This window comes from Bacillus rossius, chromosome 7 (genome assembly GCF_032445375.1).
Source record: "Bacillus rossius redtenbacheri isolate Brsri chromosome 7, Brsri_v3, whole genome shotgun sequence".
In the NCBI taxonomy this organism is placed as follows: domain Eukaryota; kingdom Metazoa; phylum Arthropoda; class Insecta; order Phasmatodea; family Bacillidae; genus Bacillus; species Bacillus rossius.
The window spans coordinates 62973719-62995437 of record NC_086335.1 but is presented as its reverse complement, the minus strand read 5'-3'; the positions used below and the strand labels follow the sequence as shown (position 1 = coordinate 62995437).

Here is a 21719-nt window from a genome sequence, read left to right as displayed (position 1 = left end):
ATTTAGCACTTATATTTATTAATGTGGTAATATTCAGTTGTGGTTTAAGAAGATAATAAAAGAAAAATAATGGGGGAAGTTCTCTTGTGTTCAGAACGTTTTTACAGATTGTTTTTATCTTGTGTAAGTTGTGATCTTAAAAAAAGGAAAAGGAGGGGGGGGGGGACATCTGTCCACTACAGTTAATACATATGAAAAATAGGTTAAATACTTTCTGCTATCCCATGTAGTTTCCACTAATAGTGAAGTGTTTGTCTTAGCACCTCTTATTGAAAAAATATTTAATGTTCAAAGTCATTAAAAATATCTTTCTCGACAGCCTGACGACCTCAATCCAACTTTGGCACAGTCCTATGTTGGTTCATTTCCAGAACAGAAAGTAAAAGAGTGTTTTTTCCCTCAGTATAAAAAAAACCATCAGTGGGGTCACAGTTGCACAATTTTTTCAGCTATTTATTTCAATCTACCATCCTTTCATTGAAAAAAAAAAAAAAAAGGCAGTTTTGTTTCACAATGTACTGTCTTGTTTGTATTAATTTGAAAAACTGCAGTTACTAGTCAGTCATTGTTTTCGTAAATAAATTTGGACTAACTTGGGTCGAATAGCCACCTACTTTTTATGACGTGGATGACAGCAGTCCAGAAACACAACTAGGATTTTTTTTTTGGTGGTGAAGATTGGAGGGTAAGAGGGAAACATGAACTTAAATTTATTGAAATTGCCATTTTATTGATAGCTAAAAAGGACACATTATAACTAGACACAAGATTTCATGTTTTTTTTTGGTTTTTAGTCCTTGGGATTTCAATTTTTTTTTATTTTTATAAAAGATGTTTTGTAATACTTAATCCACCAAGTTTTTACGGTTAAACCATTTTTAGTAAATTGGTATAAAACAGGTAATTCAGAACGATAAAAATAAAATGCAATTATTTATGGTTTAAAATTGTTTCAATAAGATATGGCCAACTAAGCATATTGAACCAAATTGAATTAATTTTTCTAATCCTGGCACTTTGCTGAATTTTTTCCTCCGGAAATAACGACACTCCTTGAATTTTCAAACGTTAACAGTTTACCATTTTTTATGATTTGAATTGAGTTTTGGTTAAATGCTAATTGATTCCATGGTATAACTTTAATTTCAGCATTATGAAATGTTTTTGACCTGCATTTCGGTTTTATCGCAATTCGCCGTACAACACTGTCCCCTAATTACAACCGAGCTAATGTTTGAGGGAGGCAGGGGCACATCCCGGGCAGCAGGTAACCTATTGGGGGTCCCTGCAGCCTGCGGCTGGTTTGTTGTGGAGCCTACTGCCCGGGACGACAACCAGCAAGCAGGAACACAATCCTCCTGCAAGCCCTCAGCTGTGCTGTTTCTCAGCGGTGTGATGCCAGCACTGTGGATTGCAGGATTATGGAATGTAAATGGCTGTGATTCATTGAAACCTTGAATCATAAATGATAAATATAATGGATGTACTTTCTTTTTTTTCCCAATAACTTATTGACAGATAGCTTGATCAATGTGTAGAGACCTGCCAAATTCGCGGATTCATTCGGTGATAGGCTAGAATTCAAACACATATACCTCTTAGATAATTTTGCTATTGGCTTACTGTTCATCTTGGCGAATCTCAACCAATTATAAACCCTCAAGCAAAGAAGGATCGAATCACAGACAAACCAGCTGAGACGACTTACAAGTCAACAACCAATGAACTTGCGTTATTTGCCCAGTGTACAGGAGAATGTGCAGTCTATCCTGAAGGCCATCGAAACCGCATAAGATACCCAGTTCTGTATGTGTGTTGCATGTGTTTCTTTGCATGTTTGTGTGCGTGTGTGTCCACAAGTGTACTGTGTGTGTGGATTCGAACTTGTCTGCTGACCAAGACGTAGAACGTTTCCAAGATCGGAGCTGGCACAGGCCAATAAGCTACAAATTAGTTTGATTCAATGTGCAGTTACTGCATGGATGGTGGAATTATGGTAATAAAATGGTCTTTGTTGAGTTCAAGAAAGCACACAGCTGACAAACATCATAGTATACTTGGAGAGTCAGCCTGGCGTCTCTCCAGCTGAGCTGTTAGTGATAGAGCGTTTGCGTCACCGTGCTTCATTCGAACGCCACACATGTTTGAAACAGAAGAAAGTGGGCGAATTCAATGTTCAGAGTGTGGAAAGTAATTTTTATATTTTTTTTAATGTCTTGTTAACAACCTAGGACATGTATACTAGGTAATTTTGTTAACAAACTTACTTTTTTTTTGTAATAAATGGTAAATCTACTTCTTTAAGGATTTTTTTCAAGTTATTACCCAGATTGTCCGGATTTTTGATTGTCTGGATTGCCTTTTGTCCCTCTTAGTCTGGATAGATGAGGTTTGACTTATTTGTAGCCACACAATGAGTAGCATCTCTAAGCTATTCAAAGTGGCTTGTATACACCAGAAAATAGTAGTAAAATATTCTTTGTATTTATTTGTGATTATTTGTGTGGGTAATATTCATATATTTTCGTTTGGTGTGGACATGCGACACATGCTGTGTTGGTATTGAAGCAGCCAAACTGCCTGGGACCCCACCTTAGACCATACGTTTTCAATTAATTTTTCAGGTAATGTGATGTGTTAAGTATTCTTGTATCTACTCTTCTTTCCAAATACTTATATAAAGAAATTTCTGATTATAACCAACTTGATTACATTGTTTTGTAATTCTTTTTTTTTTGCCTGTATAAATGGTTTAGTTTTGTCCTGCATCTATTTTTGTGTATTTTTTTTTTTTTTTTAATATCTCTCACATTGTATCTTACTGCTAGAACTTGTGGTTCTAAACAGGTATTTAATTTGTAGTGCCTGCACGATACATAGCGGAATTATTTGATGATGCTTCTTGGCTAATGTTTCCGTGTTAATTCCAGGAGAGGCTGGGTTTGACCCCTGGACCGACGCAGACTCGTCGAGGAGAGGATTGTTCCCTCTGGGGAGCCAGCGGTCGAAGTTCCCGTGGGAGGCCCAGGAAGAGGCCCCGGAAGAGTCGAGCCCAGGGGCCTTCCCCTGCCCACACTGCTACAAGCTGTACAGCTACAAGTCGAACCTGGGCAAGCACTTGCGCTTCGAGTGCGGCAAGGACCCTCAGTTCAAGTGCCCCGCCTGCCCGGTCAGGTTCACGCAGAAGGGCAGCCTCAAGCGGCACGTACAGAACCAGCACGGCGCGCCTCTTTGAGCGGCGCGCGTGGACCTGGCGACACGTGCTGTTACCGTGCGCTCGAATCCCGTCCTGCCTGCTGGACCGAAGTTCATCGCGGCCCGGTCTGTGGGCGGGCGACAACAGTACTGTCCGGCGGCGTGTGTGCGGGCCTAAAATATTTGGTATGTGTTATTGAGTAACAACGGCAAACATTAGAGAACAGTGCGAGACACAGAGAATATTTATTAGTGACAACATACAACAGTCTTTTTGTTTTGTGTGAAGTCAGTTGTATAATTTTTCGTTAAGTATATGCCCAAAAATACATAACAGTACGCATCATACGCATCACTTAACAATTTCGTAAGAAAAAACTACCACATTTATGGAAAATTATGTACAGCGTCCTGATACAATAAAATGAAATATAAGGATTATTGTTTTGAACAATCAGAAACATGCATACAATTTTTTTTTTTTTGGCCCACATGGATGTCAAAATGATGTAGCTGTCCTAGTAGTTAAGTACATAGTTCCCCAGTCTGCCGTCGACAGCAGCAAGTGGTGCTATGTACCAGAAGTACCTTATGTATTATCTCAATTTTTTTGTGGCTTGTTGCTGGGAACACCTGTGGTTAGAATGGCTCTATGTAAATTCTATGTTAAACTCTTTTTATTATTATTTAAAACATTATTTTTGCCAGCTGGTATGCTATCTGTATCATGAGAATCGTCAAGACAATAACTTTGGTAAAATACTTTTGTTTCTATTCATAACTGTCTCTAAAAATTCTTTACCTGAAGATGTTCCACAAAAATGTTTAATAATAAATTTCTGCAACAATTATTAATTTTTAAAACTTTTTATTTAAATTTTAATTGTAATAGTATTACATTGCCAGTTAAGTCCTTATTTATGTAGTTATTTTTACCTTGTCGTCTCACATTTTTGATTTGGAGAAGTGTTTTAAAAATATTGAAGCTTTATTTTAGAGTTTGGTGGTGTTTTGTGTTAATTTTCTTCATTTTAAATATTTTCTCTATATAATCCTGTGTGTACTTTTAATTCTTTTTCAAGAATTTTCTTAAATACGAAATAATAATTCTCTAAAATCTATATTTTAGAGCTATTGATTTGTATGACTTGATACATTTTTTTTACAGGTATTCGTGCTTCTTTCTTTTTTTATGAGCTATACATCTTAAGTCATGTTTGTAAAAGAGGTTTATTCTTTGAAAGGAAAAATTCATTTTGAATACTTTCTTTGTAAATGATAACATATGACAAAATGAACAAATGTGTGAAATAAGAAAATGTGGATGTGAATGTATATATGGGAGTGCAGTAAATAGGTTATGTGATTGGTGATTGCACACAATAATTTTAATTTTTAGTTTTGTAGTTATTTAAAATTTTTGTGTTATGATGTATACTAATTTTAAACAAGTAAATATGTTAGTGTGTAACCACTTAAATATTCATCCTTCGGTACCTTCGAACAGTCTATGTGTTTGTTTTTTGGAGTCAGAGAAGAGGTTATGTCTGAAGATTTGTATACGTTACGTGTACAGTTTTTTTGTGGTCGCAAGATGGCTGCCACAATGACTGTGAATTTTCTTTAAGTATTAATAAAAATACATTAATATCAGTTTGGTGTCTTGAGAGACATTATTTTAGTAAAATAATTGTCGACAGTAACAATTTTTTGGGAACTAATATATATTTTTTTCTCGGCAATAAAATGATTTATGCAAGTGTTCATGAATGTCCACTTCATATCAAATTTTGAGCTGATCCGGGAGGTCTGGGGTGCGACAATTGGCGTCCCACGTGGGGCACCATATGTTGCAACCCAGACCTCCCATCTAGCTCAACTAGCTCAAACTTGAACTGAATTGCACATACATAAAACACTTGAAGAATTTGTTGGGTTCTAAAATACTGTTCAAATTTCATAAAAACATTGCTCTAATTGATTCATGATGAAAATAAAGTCTTCCGAGAATAAAGACTGATTTTTACTCCTTTTTATTATCCTTTACCAAAAATTCACATAAGTACAAAGGCAGTCATCTTCTGACCACACATTGTAAAAACCAAAACAAAGGTTAGTTGCTTCCAGTAAGACAATTTACTTTAAAATGCTACTGAAATGTTGTATGAAAAGATTATTTATTACTGCTTTTAAATCCTATTATTTCACATGAACTCATGAAACAAGTCAAGTACTTGCATACTTGGACAATGACGAAGACAAAATGACTCATGCTTGCCTCGTTATGGGCTTAACACCGATGACTGCAGTCAACGAGTTCTAGATAAAAAGTCCAAAAATGTTCGTCAATCGGCGGCGCTTGGACCACAGCTGCGAAATTTGCTTCAACTCACCACGTAATTATATTATTTTTTGAGCCGAAGCCAGACCGCGACCATTCGGCTCCTTGATCACAACTGGCCACGTGGCTACTTCCATCCACGAAGGAGGGAGGTGGTCACGTGTTCCCCACCCAATCATATCGCAGCTTGAGACACACTTCCGAAAATCAGTCAATTTAAACACAAGTTACAAGATATGAAAACACTCTGCATTCACATAACTAGGGGCTTTCCCTTCTCTGTATCTTTCCAATTTTGATGATACATTTGTCCTTGAGTTCCCACTCTCGGCAGGGAACCACCGTTTCTGTCTCTCTCTTACATTTCAGTGTCTCTTTCTCTCTATAACACTGGTGTAATTTCACTGTCATATTGCATCATCATGCTTTCAAACAAAGGATAATAACAAAACAAGTAAAGAAAAATCTATGACTATACTTGAAAACTTAACCAACAAGACAAATTGGTATTAACACATTTCAGCAGCTTTTAAAATTTAGATTATGTAAATTAAACAGACATAATTAAGACCACTCTCAAGACCACTAATCATTTCAAAACTGATCACTTTTTTTTTCATGTGTAAACATCTTCGCTATCTGTATACGGCATTTGGTGGGAGTAATTTCGTGAAGGAATGGAAATAGAATGGAATGGAAATGTGTGAACACGCTACTGCCATCCGTGAAATTCTCAGAACTCTTGAAAATATGACGTACCCTCATGACTCATTCATACATATTAACTTTTGTGGACATGGGGGGATGAACTAAGCTATAACTATTGGTGTGCCCAACTAAACTTTATAACAGTACAACTATCCTTTATGTTATATTTATAGTTATAAACAGAAATAATGACAACTTAAATAACATGCATTACAATTTTGACAATCCTTAGTTAACACTGAAATATAGAAATAGTGCAGCATTCACTGAATAATTTTCATACATTATTATGCTTTGCATTATTTTAAAGAATTGTCTGTTTAATTTTGTTGTAGGATTTTATAATTATAAGTTTATTTGCAACATAAGAACACATGAAGTTGATTGTTACCGAGGTTTAATGTTTACACATCACTGGCAAGTACTTAAAGACTCACTCACATTTTTTTAAAAGCTGTCTTGCATTTAAGAGTTAGAAAACAGAACTAAATGTTGTTTGAAAATCGAGGTACAGTTCTCATTGAGAGCTGACTGGAGATGTTTCAGAATAACGTCCATTCAGGCTCGACTGAACACTGAAATATAATTTTGAGAAACATTACTGCCCTGGAATGAAACAGAATGGAATTATGATTTCACGCTCTGATATTTACGTAGTTAGTTTTCTCAGCACATCATGAAAGTAGTTCCTCGACATTATGTCTTGTAAAATGTTCAGTGTTTGAAATTGGTGGCTGAAATAATTGGTTTAGTTTTGTTTTATGTATGCATTTACTGGTCTTGCAGTGTTAATCAGGCATGTAGCTGAAGGATACTAAAAGTAAATCTTAGTCATGGGTTGCGAAAATATTAATTTAATTGTGAACTACCAATAGTTGTCGTGAGGTCATGTGCTTGGTGATTGACAAACTGACATTTCTTCAAATGAGAGAGGTGCATGCCAAGTTTTCCACTGGCACCGCTTGCAGCTCGTTCATGAAATGCTTCTGTCAGCGAGGCCAAGAGCATAAGTGCTGACGGCTTGAGAACACTGGTCTCATGTCTTATGTGCTGAATATTTCTCACTTTTATTTTCAACGTTTTTCGCTTACCTGCGGACCATGAATAATTGGACTGTTGTCATTTTAGAAAAATGATTACCTTATTTTGTAAAAATTAAAAAATATCTAAATGTTATAATTATTTAGAATTATAGTTATAATTATGTTTGAATTAAAATTGATGTAAGTAGTTAAAAAAAATTTAAAAAAAAGTATTTGGTATTGTATTGTTTTTTTTTCATTAAAAATAATCATACATTTTAAATAAAGTAGAAATATGAGTTTTTTGTGAATGTTTTAGTTAGTAAAATTAAAATGCCAACATCAAGGTAGAAAGGTGATTTGTTCCTTTATTCAAATAGTTTTTTTTTAAATTAAAGCTTGTAACCTGCTTCTTAGAAGAGAAACTTTTTTTTTTACAAATCATTGCTTTGAAAACTGTAAGTTCTAAATGATGTGCCGACGTTTATTATAAATTAGTGGTGTTTATAAGTGCTTGTTCAACCACACTGTAGTTCCTTATTCATAAGAGTTGTACAAATAAAATATCATTACTTATGTGATTTTCCTTATTTCCGCACCTCCTTGAAATCTCCTGAAAAACCATCTGCTAATTACCAGCATCATCAGCTCTAGTAGTTCTAACATCGATGACAGCTTCTACAATGATATTGGTGAATGACAGGTTAATGTCTTGAAAGTTGGTAATAAGAGAGTGGTAGTGTGAGAAATGTAAATACATAGTAGTGCTCAGTGTTGTAAGTGTAGGTTCAGTTAAACCTTGATTCAACATTTTCTAACGGGCAAAATATCTGTTTTGAAAAAAAGCTAGATGAATGAAATTTTTTCAACTCTTAATGTTTCAAGTTGTGACTTGTGTGTTTCTTAAAATACTCTGGTTTCACATTTGTTGCAGTTGCATGTTGCATCCTTGTGCTCTTGCATTTTTTTTACAAAGTTTACAAACCCAGCCTAAGTGTGGATAATAAGCATATCTGTTTAAAAAGAGTTTCATTCAGGATCCATACCTTACAATTAGTGAAAACGGGATAAAAAAAAAATCTATGTTGAGTGTCACTATTGTGTTTCAGCAATATTTTATTAGTTATTAAATCTTATCTGTAATGTTATATGATTATATTGTTGTTTGTTGAATTGGCAGTCAAATTTTTATGTAATTAGTTGTACTTGTTTAATGATGCCATGAAATGGCATACAAAAATTAAGCGACGGTAATCAAGAATACTGTAAGGAGCTTTGTAGATAAATGCACTTTTATGCGAGAGCTGAGGGCAAATATAACATTTATTTTGTAATATGTTACTATCCCTCATTTTTTTTTCCTAGCATTTCCTTGAATTTGACTCTAAATTTTTTAAAGTTTTAGTCTCGGAAGCAGGTAGTAAGGCTATATAACATTTAATTTTTTTTTTTTAGAGACGGTAGAAATAATAGTTTTCAGTCGTACAAAATCTAACTATAGTGTGGACTTTTAATTTGGGCCATTGTGCACCGTAGAGTTGACGGTGCGCAGATTCTGACTCTCACATGCTGGCATTTTGTAGACTTGTTCGGCGCGTGGCCGGACTCGGAGGCGCCGCCGACGCGGAGGTTCCAGTGCCCCAACTGCAGGAGCGCGTACAGCCGGCGCTCCAACCTCTCCCGCCACGTGAGGTACGAGTGCGGGCAGGAGGGCCGGTTCAAGTGCCCGCTGTGCCCGCACCGCTCCGCACGCCACAACAACCTGCAGAGGCACATCCACGCGCGGCACCTGGCCGCCTGCCTCGGCGCCGCGCCGTGACTCCAACAAGTTGCGTCTTCGTGACGCGTTCAGAACTGTCTGTCTCGCGTGTCGTCAATAATCAAAATCTTACTGTTGTACATACAGTGGTTCTATTCCAACGTTCCTCGAGTAAACACACAAGTTGCATTATCATAATGTATTCAAACTGTCTGTCTTGTGTGTTATTAATCATCAAAATCTTACTGTTTCAATGTACATACAGTGGTTCTTTGAAAGTATGTCGAAATCTTACCGTGCAATGTATTTTAAGTGATCCTTTGAATAAATATCTAAATCTTATACTGTTTCAGTGTGCGTGTTTTAAATATTCCTTTGAATAATTTTTTTTTAAATCTTAAGGTTTCCTACTAAGGTAACTTCATATCATCTCTAATTATTTATATTCATCATTGTCTCTTTCCGCCTTAGAAAGCTGTTTTGAACTAACAAAACTTCACGACAAGTCTGTACAAAAAATTAATGTGCTTTTTTTTTGTGTGAATCTTTCTACAAGTGCCAGCATGTATGTACATACTTGTATTCCTCTCCTTTTTTTTTACTTAAATTTAATTTCTGATTTGTTATAATCCTAAATATAGTTAAGGTGATACCTATATTCATGACTCACCGAAGGTTTGAACTCAAACTGTCGTGGCAAATTGACAACTTTAGCTATGAAGGATGTTAATTATACACTATTTATGTATGCAAATTAGCTAGTGACAATCATGTAACAGTGATTATTTGGAACCTAAAAAATAATCATACATGATGCTTTACAAATGGGTGTGACCCGCTCAACAGATTTTTCAACATATTTTTAAATTTTATATTAATTCCTGCTGTGTTGTGACAAGAGTATGACACAACACTCAATCCTCGACTCTGGAATGACTATTTTCCTCTCGTAAAAATACCCAATGTTTCTGGGAATCAAACCCAAATCCTGTCCCACTACTCAATTGCGCCGACCACTATATTCTGGGCTTATTTTGTGTGCATTACAACTTCCCGTTGAGTATTATTACATCATATTTCGTGGCTCTAAGTAAAACTCGTTAGACACCTATTTCCCCAATTTTAAACTTAATTCAACAAAAACATTTTCTTGCTTCTATGAAAATTCTTAAAATAGTGTTCATCTGTTACTACACTAAGAAATTTGTGGAACTTTCAGATAACTGTAGTGGTTACCTAGCGAGGTGGTGCAATAGTCAAAAAAAACTGTTGGACTCACATTTGGAAAGACCCTGGTTCGAATTCTGGTCCTGCCATCCTAATTTTGGTTTTCTGTGGTTTTCCATATGTTCTAGGAAAATCCATGCATGCATCCTTACAGCAAGAACTTTGCTGATTCCATCTTCAGTATCCCCGATTTGAGTTATGTACGTCAGCCTCTAATAACTTTGCTGTGAAGATGTAGAGCTATTATATATTGAAATAGATATCTTTAGTGGTGGTGTTTTTATTTATTTAAATTTATTTATTTAAATTTGTTACATGCCCACCAACAGTCTTGAGACTGAGTCTAGAGGTGGGCACGACACAAAACAAGTACAACACAAAACAAGTAAAAAACAAACACTATCACAATAGGTTAACAGAGACAGCACAGGATATACACAAAACATGAGAACAGAAATGACATAAATACCAAAAGGACAAGATAACATGACACATTACTTAGCAAAATGTTAGTTACATAAATTATAAAACCTCAGTGAATGCATTCACTGTACACAAAATGTACAGAAAAATGGATGGTACGAAATATAACGTGTGACTAGAGGACAAGCTAAGAGGATGAATTTAAGGAGCGAATTCTCTTACCACAGCCGTGCTTCTAGCGTCGAGCACCCGAGTGCGTTCCGGTGTTGTTCCTGACCACGGCTCTCTTGTCGGCAGGCGAGGACGTGTACCGCTGCCCGCGCTGCACGCGCCTCTACCGCTACAAGAGCTCCATGCTGCGCCACTTCAACCTGGAGTGCGGCAAGGAGCCCCAGTTCAACTGCCCCTACTGCCCCGTCAAGCTCACCCAGAAGAGCTACGTGCGCGTTCACGTCAAGAGGAAGCACGCCCACCTGGAGGGCTAGCCCCCCGGGGTTCCCGGCTGGGAGCAACGCTTCCCTGAGGACTGTGGCGAAGCAGAGTTCAACATACTTGAATATTCTGGTTTATCATTTATAATGACATCAAAACAAATATTTTTTTCAATACAAAAACCAGAGACCCGGAAATTTCTCGGATTCTTCTGGCCTCGGGATAGAATTCAAAGTTATAGGTGTGCTCGACCCATGTTTACTTTCCCACTGGTTCATTTCTTAGCGAGAACATTTTTTTATCCTTGTTATTTGGCACTACCTGGATTCGCTTACTTCTCTCCTAGCTGGGCATCGTTTGGCTCACTGTCGTAGACGGGCGTGTCCAAAACAACTGCGTGCCAATCATGAACACAGTGCGAGAGAGTGAAGGTTTGCATTCTAGCTTTGCGACTAAATGAATCCGCGAAATTTCCGGGTCTCTAACAATAACTTTCAAGACTTTCTTGTAAGAGTAGGGTCTCGATTAATCAAGCCTCCGTATTATCCGAGCCAACCTAAAGCGCAACGACCGGGTAAAAAAAAGACTGTTGAAACATTTTCTTGAGGACCTAGACCTTTGTCGAAAGCTTAAAGAAAATTAATCTCTAAGTTGCCATTTACTGGCGGGCCGTGAAAGAATATACAATGGAGAAAAGCTGGAAAAAAACAATTAACCTGCGCCAACTGAAAACCAAGAGAGTTTTCTTATTATAGCAGTGTTGTCCGAGATTTTTTTTATTTGAAGTTGCCGCCGTTCACATTAAATCGGTTAATCGAGACACTACTGCATATGTATTGTGCTTTATTTATCACTATTGAACACAGGTGAGTGACTTGTTAAGAAAAATGATTTGGTTGCATGTCAGGGAATTGCACGCGACGATAAGACTTTTCAACTAGTTAGTCCATTGCTAACGTTTTTATAATAACCATGTATAATGAATGCTTGTGTGGTTTGTCTAATATATGTAAATAAAAGATTCTGATAACGACTGGGAAGGAATGAACTAAATGACTTTATACAATAAGTGTGCCATCATATACTTTTCAGTAGAGTGACACATTTCAGAAAATTTGCTCTAAATTATGTATTCACTTGTTCACATGTGTGCCAGGTCTAGCGAATACGTCTTGCCACTTGCTAATAGCCCCAACTATAATGGTAAGCTCTTCTCATCAGCACTTTGAAAATAAAGTGTTGAAAGTCATCTGTTTTCAAGTACTTTAACCTCTTCTGTGAGGTTCCTGCCATTGGAATTGCATCGCAGAGAGTTTTAAACTTAAGCTGGACTCACAATGATCCATCTCATCCGTCCGTCACCCGGCCGTCCGTCGATCACATGACGTGCAGCCAATCAGGTGGCCCGAAAAATTCTGTCCATCTGCCAAAACCTACTGAGCTTAAACTGTTGACAGATGGACAGATAAAATTATAACCTCAAAAATGTCTTGAAAGAATTATTATTTTTAAAAAAAAAAAAAAAAAATTACTGACTTAGGAATACAGTTTAAATTTGATATTTGAAACAAAAATTGTATAAGACAACAAAAGTTATTAATAATGCATTGTAACTTGAAAATATATTTAAATAGGTAGATATTTTAAAGTTTGTTTGATCATTTATAAGTGATTAGCGTACATTATCGTCATACTGGTTAACCTATACCAGAGAAATTTTCTCAAAAATTGAATCCTGAATAAGTTATTTGGCAGTATCCAAGTAAGAAAATATAATGATCGGCATGATGATCATTGTGAATTGCTGGGCTTGTTAATGTACGGATGGACGGACGCATGATGTACGGACGGACATGACACATCATTGAGAGTCCAGCTTTAACATTAAAAAAAAATTGAAAAGATCCTGCATATGTTTTCATTTAAGTGAAACTCAACTTAAGAATATCCAGTTAAAAAATATTTCTGAACAAGTAGGTAGTCTTGAAGTAAAAATAAATCTGCTGAAGGTGACTGCCTTTTGATTATTAGGTACATTACACAAAATTTTGTAAAGTGATATTGCAGCCCTGACTTGCAGCATATGTCTGTTGTTTTTATCCCTACTGGGTTGTCAAGGTGGTTTGAGTTAAAGGGTTTTAATAAGTCATGTTTCGTGTTTGATACTTTAAAAAAAAAGTAATTGGAGTTTACTAATTTCATTGACAGTATAAAGTACTTGAAGAACAGCCTAGTGTTGTTATTGTAAATTCAAGGTATGTAGTGGAATTGTATGTATGTACTGTAGTTCATTCGAGGGTGATTTAGTTCTTTTCTGAAGCTATCTGTAAATAAAAATCTTAAAATTGAATCTAATGTTTGCCACACAAATTCATGTGCTTGTGCAGTATTCATAACTACAGAAATAGACAAGATAAATGATGTCTGATAATGTGTGTTTCTTCTATGTGAAGGTGAACTTAACTGTGGGATACATTACACTTACCTGAATCTGTATCTGCAGAAAGTTTTAAAATTTTACACACAGTAAATTCCACTGTTACATTATAGTAAAGCATTTTTAAAAACAATCAGGGGTGCAACAACTAAATTTCCAAAGGGGGGGCCATATACCTTTTTATAAAGAATCATCTATCCCCCCTATTGAAGCGGGGGGTCCGGGGGTCCTCCCCCGGGAAAATTTGTATTTCAAGGTGGAAAATGGTGCTATTTAAGCAGTTTTATTATCTAAAAATTGATTACACAACACTTTATTTACCCCCGTTTGCCCCCACTTCAAGGTTTCAGAGGGGGGGGGGGGGGGGGCAAAATACCCTTGCCCCCCCTGTTGTTGTGCCCCTGATAACAATATTCAACTTATACAAAATATACCATAAATGTATAGACTATTTGGATACAGTAAAAACTCATGTACTTTATATTATAGGACTGACCTTACATTTATTGTATTAGAGAGAGCGTAAGAAATAATAACTTGGTTTTCACTATATGTAGTTGGATGTGAGTTTATGATTGTTGTTATAATATTTAGGTAGTTTTATTTCTGGTAGCTGCTTTATTATTCAGTTTGCTGTTGATTGCATGTGCATTCTTAAATAATTGATTTAATTTGGTTTTTCTCTTTAAGACTGAGCAACTGCATTTTGTACTTATTTTTTTAAGAAATCAAGTAAGTAGGTAACTGATATTAAATGTTAATACCTATTTTGGATGTGTAAACATCTTAGTTCCTGGTATACAGTATTAGGTTGGAGTAGGTAATTTCGTGACTGGAAGGGAAATGCGTTCCAACCTGTGCTTGCGAACAAGACTTATTTCGTAGGAGTAACTTCGTGAAAATAAATGGCAGACCCACGTGTAGCATATAAACTTGTAAGTAGTCACTTTCCTAAAAATTAGGGGACATACCAAACATATTGGTGGGCCAAACATAACTTTATAATATTATAACTATTCTTTAATACTTTATGTTATAATTTATAGTCATAAAAATAAATAATAACAACTTATAAAATACATTAAAATGCTGCTATTACAATTTTGACAATGATTAGTTAACTTTGAAATGTGGAAACAGCGCAGCGTTATCAGTACAGAGACACGAAACTGTTAGCCTACATATATTCAACGTCCTGTAGTAAAAAAACAATTTCCTGGTAAAATTTACATGTCAAATCAGTTCAATAAGGTTAAGGTTTGTTCGTAGGAAGTATTTACAAACCAATTTCTGTTGTTTAAGCAAAATTGTTTCAGGTTAATTTTGTTTTGATGTGACTAGTGGCCTGCATCTTTTGGTTCGAACAATTCTTAAAAGATAGCGCCACATTCATAATGTTTAGAGAACCAACAAAATTATAAACATTTTTGATGCCATGTTTGCCTCAACACAATATTTCCCTGGATAATAAATTGTAGGTATTTTTAATGTTGCAATTGTATCTTGTTATGGCTATTCAAGTTTACAAAATATATTCCAGGATAATTTCACTATCGTAATGTTTAGTACTTTGGCACGCCAATATGCTTGGTACATCCCCAAATGTTCTTAGGACCACCATCTTGACAACTTCAGCTTGTGGCTATAGCATTTTCTGCATGCATGCGCATTGGACTTTCAACCTGTTGCATTTTTGTTGTATAGTCTTAAATCTGCACTTATTTCATTGCTTTTGTGGTGCAGACGATAATTCAGGGGAAAATGTCGTCGCAGGTTCAGCTTTGAGGCCTTTACATTTGACATGTTCGGTACTCCTGTTGTTAGGCGCATTGAGAAATCAATAGTACCATCTTGTTAAACAGAAGTTTAGTTAGGTTTTAAAACGGGGAAAAAAAATTCTCTGAAATGAATACTTTTCGAATATTTATCATGCTCAGAATTACGTATTTTAAAGAATTCTATGTTAAGTTTTGTATCTTATTTTCGTATTTTAAGTTTATTTGTAACTTGTGAACACATGAATTTCCTCATTACCAAGTTATCATGTTTACACATCTCTGCTGAGTAGTGAAAGACTTGCTGACATTTTTTTTTATTTATATATTTGATGACAATATGTATTTTTCAGCCATATGTGGTTTAGAGTAATTGTATTATTGATAAGATGATGAGACTGATGTATATCAAAACATTAACATCGCAATAAATATATTAAAAATATTTTGATTGTGCAGTGTCTACTATGTGCCAAAAACAAATTTCACTTCAAGGTGGACCTGGGTCTTTGTGGAATCTTGATCTAGTTATAGTGCGGGTCAAATATCTTGTAAGTAAGATGGGCCACATAGTTCCATGGAAATGTGTTGCTCGGGAACGAACCAACAGAGCCAAATAGTGCTGACTCAGTTACGCATAAACTGTTCTAAAAACATCAGTCATTGTGATGTCACTGGTGCATGTGTCTACTTATCGCTCATGGAGCACTAAATGGGTTAACACCCGGAGAAAAATGCAGAGTTCACCGAGTTCTTACCTCACACGTTCCTCACCTCCGAGCTGTCAGCTGGGAAGACATTTGGGCCGCACTATGGTTGTTATAGTGTATTGCATTTTTCGTTTTATTTCTCGCTAAGTGTTATCTCCTGATCAAAAAGACTTAGACATGTAACTACTTGTCCGTATATGCTGCCAGTTTTAAGTTAAGGTGTTTGAGTTGATGTTAGTTCATTTGTTGGCAGAAGTGACTGTTAGAAATCCATTCCAATATGTTCACGTTAGCTGACACGCACCACTGATATGCTACTTTAGCCCATAATACAGTGAAACCGTGCTAACACAAGCAATGGTACAATCACACTTTGATCTGAGTAAGGACTTCAAAGATGGTCCGGAAGAGGACGTCCTTCTCGATATTCCAAACATTTACAATACAGTAGTCAATTTAATTTAAGATTCAATTATGTAGATAATTATTGTATACAAAACAGTAATTTAAATACTTAAGAATATTACTCATATTTATATGAGTGTGTCGTATTGAAAATGATGAACATTAAAGTTATTCATAGTAAAATGCCTGTCATTACTTGTGTGTGAGAGGGGGTTTGACCAAAATCATTTCAACATAGTTTCAAGTTTTGGCGCTGGCTTCATAAAACTAGTTCTTTTTTACACAGCACATTAGTTGCAGGACTGATAATTTTCTGTGACATTTAATCATCAGATGATAGCTTTACATGTGTCCAAACACTGGTGACCTCATCCCTGTGGTTGTGGGGTTGGCTCAGAATTGTAGGGGTTGCTGCCTTCGGTACAGAGGGCGAGAAGTGCACCGTGGCAGAGGGTACGTAAACGTGTGCCCAGATGGGACAGAGGGTCTTTGCAGGCCGGATCAAAGCCGTTGCCCTCGAGTGATGAAGCAAGTGTTTATGGTTCTTTACATATTATTACTACAAACATGAAATCAAATGGAATTTTTTCTCCATTTTCTCACTTGTTATGTAATGGAAAAATTATTTTTAAATTAAAATAGTGGTTGTGAAATCCTAACGTCTGACCTCTTCTGACGTGAAGATTTGTTTTTTCCAGCATCGGCGCTGACGAGCACTCGGAGGGCGCTGGCCCGCAAGCCTGAGGGGGGCGCGTCGCAGTGCTGGCTCGACGCGTGCACGGCCGCGGAGAGCTACGCGTGCACGGACTGCGGCAGGCGGTACCAGCACAGGCGGTCGCTGTGGCGCCACCGCAAGCTGGAGTGCGGGAAGGTCCCGCAGTACCAGTGCCCCCTCTGCCCGCGCCGCACCACGCGCAACAGTTCCCTCAAGAAGCATGTCGAACTGTACCACCGGCGTCGCTGAGGCCTTGGCCGTCGTCTGCGCACGTCACAGTTTGGACCTTCCCGCTCATCGGCAACCTTACAACTTCCATTCAGATGCGAAATTGTTTTATTGTTTGTACTTAGCACTTCTACTTTGCACATGTTCAGTCATTATTTACAACTCGTATTCAGAGATCGACGCTCTGAAATAAGTATTTCTGGGGAAAGGATAACTTCACTTAAAAATCCTCGCTGAAATGCCCCTGCCTTCAAGATGGCGGTGCTGCGACGTCACTCGGCAGACAGTGCTCCACCTTTCGCCAGTGTCATTAGGTAGCTACGGCAACTGAAAAAAATTGGTTGTCTGTTATGTCGGTTTACGGACGATAGTTTAACGTGACGTCATAACAAAACATTGATGAAATGATTGCATACTTTTATGAATAAAATTGAATCATTTTTATTGAATTATCACTATTTTGTATGGATACAAAGAAGGAGTGAAATGAAATCTACAATTTAATTAATAAATTTACTTTTATTTGCACTCATTAATTCAAATATGTTTATTACTTTAACGAAGAGATTATTTTAACTATAAATTTTATACATGTTTGCTATTTAACCTCTTCCAATCTGTGTTATTCTGTTAAGGATAGGACGATGATAGGAAAAGTAGGAAACAAATGTGAGTGTTTGAAGTTTAATGTGCCTCCAAAAAGTCAAATCGATAGTTGTTCCAATTGAGTGGAAGAGAGATAGATGCGGCGCAAGCGTACAATGAGCGTAACGGGACACACCATAACGGGACAATGTGCGTTACAGGACACTTTTTGGTGCGTGCAGCCGGCGTTCATAGATTTATTAGAGGTTGTCACGTAAAAAAAAGAAAGATTAGTTGTCTTCATGCCAGAACAAAACTGACAGCATCATGTTGATGTCAGGGAAAATGTGCATCTTTAACAGTCACTGATGTTTGTAGTTAAATCTTGGGTATCGCCGCGTGGTTGGACACGTGGACCCAGCTGTGACTCTCTACTGCAGGCCACGACGTGACCCGTGTCAGTGATAGGTTTGTATCCGACCATCGAAACTCACCCATGCTCTGCATCCGGTATGCTACTTACAATAATATTGTAAATTGTAATAACATGGGCTCTTAAGGCGACCCAGACGTCTTTGTCTCTTGGTGATACACATGTGGTCACTTGAAAATAGACTGCAGTTATTCTGGTAAGATTCAATTTATTTGTCGTAGTTACTATACAGGTATTAAAAATTATGAATTAAAATTTACTGCAGACAAAAAGCCAATGTTACGTAATAAGTTTGAGTGTTTTTCAGGGCACCACATGACCTGTACTAGAAAAATAAATTTCCTTAAATGTTACAAAAATCTGCAAGTGAAATAAAAAATAAGTAGGTGAAAGTCTACCACCTGGAGTAGGGTTCGAGAATACAGAAAAAAGTTTAAAATTACTGAAGCGGACGGTGGATGTTACGTGGTCACTTCAGCAAATGGTGAAGTCCTGAAAGTGCGACGTGGATGCGTCCTACTCCGGGTAACAATCTAGCAAGACTGGGTAGTGGTCATGGTGTCATGGTCACACGGGAATTGTCCAGAAAACCATTAGGTCTTATTCGAAAACGTGCTGTGACAGAAACAATTTAAACCCTTCAATTTTTGCGATTGAATCACAAATACCTGGAGCTAGTGCATGCATAGTTGCATGTTTAGTTTTAAAGTTCAAAACTGAACTGCTCGAGCGAGGGTGTATTTCGAAATGTCTGTCCTCATCATACTGACCTGAAAAATATGTATACCTGTAAAGAAGTTAAAAATAACTATTATAATACTCAACAGTCTATCAAATATTGGGGTACATGGCACAGGCTGTACACATGCCTGTTGCGTTGGCGTAGTGATACAACACACTCACATACTGCTGGCGGGAGGTTTAAAAATATGTGGCGGCCATAGAGGGTGTTGACTTGATGTAAGCTTTTGGACATATGCCATTGCTAAGCACATGTACGTCTTTAGAAGAAAACTAAAAAATACCCAAAAGACAAAAACACAAAGTAAGCAAAAAATTTCTGTTGTCAACAGGATATAAACATCACATAATATTCCATAACAGGAATGAAAAAGAAAATGAAAAACGAAGAGAATGAAAAAAAAACCACAAATGATGACTGCACAAAAATATTGAACCAAAAAAAAAACATTCAGCACAACAGTTGAAACGAGACAAAACACGACAAAACGAAAAGACGAAACTAACACAATAGTTTTTTTTTGTTTGTTGACCATATTCCTGTTATGGAATATTATGTGGTGTTTATATCCTGTTGACAACAGCAATTTTTTGCTTAATTTTTGTTTTTGTCTTTTGGGTATTTTTTAGTTTTCTTCTACAGACATACATGTGCTTAGCAATGGCGTATGTCCAAAAGCTTACTTCAAGTCATGCACTCCCATTGCACAAATCTTTCAAAGATAATAGAGGGTGTTGTTGGGCAGGGATGGGAGGGTGAAAGGGCCAAGGCACCTTGGGCTTAAAGGAGGGCGTAGCCCTGGTTGTATTAAGCTTGTGCTTACTAAAGCAATAATTCAGAACCCTTTAAACTATTTTATTTAATCATAGATAAGAAATGTAGGAGATATTGCCATTTAACATTATTTTGATGTAAATTTTTTATTCAAGTTGGGTTTTGATAATGGATATCCATGCTTAAAAAGTGAAAATAAATCTAGAGTCACTGAAAATAAATCTATTTCCTTGAGACATGAAGTAAGAAATGGTAACTGCCGATCTATATTTTGATTGCATTGCCTGTGCCAGTCACAAAACATTCTGTTCATCAGTATGCTGATAGGTGATGTATTTAAAATTACATAAGAAATCTAACTATTATGGTAATTATTTTTTTTTTGAGTAATGTCTGTCCTGCTGTACAGTGTTGGTTGTATAACTCTCTGTGTTAATGAATTGTAAATAATTTTGCAATACATTTCAGTTGTATCAATATATTGGTTGATTTTGTATAATTTTTAGTTATTTTATTTGATTTAAAAAAAAAAAGTTTTGTTTATTTTCATGCAAGGGATCAGAAGGCTATAATGATTGTGATGATGCAGAAATTAGTTTAACATAGTTATTCTCAGGTTGGTTGAATATTGTGCTAGAACTGTGTCTGGATTTAAAATAGTTTTTAAAAACTTGTTAATATTTTTAGTTATATATATATATATATAGTTTCTATGTCTATAATTCTTTTCCATTTTTGACAACGTAGGGGAACCACGAATTGGGGGAAAATATCTGGTACTTTTTAGTTATAAGAAGTTATGATGTGACAACAAACTCTTCAGCAATTCAATCCCTTGTTTATATTACGTGTATTAAGTAAGTATTAACCGTCATATTTATTTTGCACATGCTTTACATTTGCCTTGACGTGAGTAAACGTAAATATTTAGTTGATTAAAGGGAAATAGATTTGGTTAAGAAAAAAATTCCCCTTACAGAGGGTAATTTCTTGTGTTGCCTTGTCCAGTTGCCGTGGTGGGCTCACGAGACGTCGCTGCCAGGGCTTACCACTGCCTCAAGTGCGGCAGGTGCTTCCACTGGAAGAGCAACCTCATGAGGCACAGGAACTCGGTGTGCGGCTCCAGCCTGTTTGACTGCCCCGTCTGCCGCTACTCCGCGAACCGCAAGGACAACCTTCTCAGGCACATCATCTTCAAGCACCCGGAAATAGCTCCGCAGCCGAGATAACTCTGACGAATTACTGACAATAAGTAAATGTAAACGTGTGACTCGCCAATAAATTTTTATTTCGAACTTTGATGACTTTCGCACTTTATTTTCTACATCAGTTCTGGTAGAAGGTCTTGTGTGCAGCCCAATCAAGATCAAGTGAAAATTAATTTTCATCATGTACAAAATCACGAGTGAATGGAATATCTATGTACCGATCAGTTGATGCAATTACTGACTATCATCGAAATCATCCTGTTATCAAGTCAGAATACCAAATAACAACTAAAATGACAAAGCATATGAAAAATTGTTTTGGAAACTAAAGTACCAAGAATAAATAAAGTATACAAAAAAATATATGGTTTTAAAGAAAGTTATAAACTTAAATCAGGATTTCACATTCTACCATTATTAAAACAAATAAAATTACTATGGTGTTTTATTTTACATTTTCTCAAAAATTACAGATAATTTAACATTACTTAAGTAGTTCACATAATTGTAAAATTATTGGTGAAAGATACAGCTTCACATAGTAATTGTAAAATTATTGGTTAAAGATACAGCTACAGTCACACCTCAATAATACAAACC

At 36.4% G+C, this 21719-nt stretch overlaps 3 protein-coding genes across 3 annotated transcripts in view; all 3 read left to right on the top strand.

The window, feature by feature from the left end:
* The window catches only part of LOC134534193 (longitudinals lacking protein, isoforms H/M/V-like), a 74883-nt gene extending 71567 nt beyond the window's left edge, over positions 1 to 3316 (top strand). The window contains exon 6 of the mRNA XM_063372354.1: positions 2931 to 3316. Coding sequence (XP_063228424.1) covers positions 2931 to 3235 — 305 coding nt within the window. The 3' untranslated portion in view covers positions 3236 to 3316. The remainder of the gene's footprint in view (positions 1 to 2930) is intronic.
* A 1644-nt stretch (positions 3317 to 4960) lies between these two features.
* LOC134534600 (zinc finger protein 771-like) lies at positions 4961 to 9355 on the top strand. The gene is made up of 2 exons (XM_063373082.1): positions 4961 to 5002; positions 8768 to 9355. The coding sequence occupies exons 1-2, from the start codon at positions 4961 to 4963 to the stop codon at positions 9083 to 9085; spliced, it is 360 nt and encodes a 119-aa protein (XP_063229152.1). The 3' UTR covers positions 9086 to 9355.
* Positions 9356 to 10567: 1212 nt separating this feature from the next.
* On the top strand, positions 10568 to 21386 carry LOC134534599 (zinc finger protein 771-like). Its single transcript, XM_063373081.1, has 4 exons — positions 10568 to 10601; positions 10973 to 11155; positions 17133 to 17379; positions 20897 to 21386. Exons 1-4 carry the CDS (start codon positions 10568 to 10570, stop codon positions 21138 to 21140), a joined length of 708 nt encoding a protein of 235 aa, XP_063229151.1. The 3' UTR covers positions 21141 to 21386.
* Positions 21387 to 21719: the final 333 nt, after the last annotated feature.

Coding starts and splice junctions, on each gene's coding strand:
- LOC134534600 (XM_063373082.1), top strand. CDS start 4,961: ATGAATGTCCACTTCATATCAAATTTTGAGCTGATCCGGGAG. Junction 5,003..8,767: donor ATTTTGAGCTGATCCGGGAG/GTCTGGGGTGCG, acceptor ATCTAACTATAG/TGTGGACTTTTAATTTGGGC.
- LOC134534599 (XM_063373081.1), top strand. CDS start 10,568: ATGCCCACCAACAGTCTTGAGACTGAGTCTAGAG. Junction 10,602..10,972: donor TCTTGAGACTGAGTCTAGAG/GTGGGCACGACA, acceptor TCTTGTCGGCAG/GCGAGGACGTGTACCGCTGC. Junction 17,380..20,896: donor CTCAAGAAGCATGTCGAACT/GTACCACCGGCG, acceptor TTACAGAGGGTA/ATTTCTTGTGTTGCCTTGTC.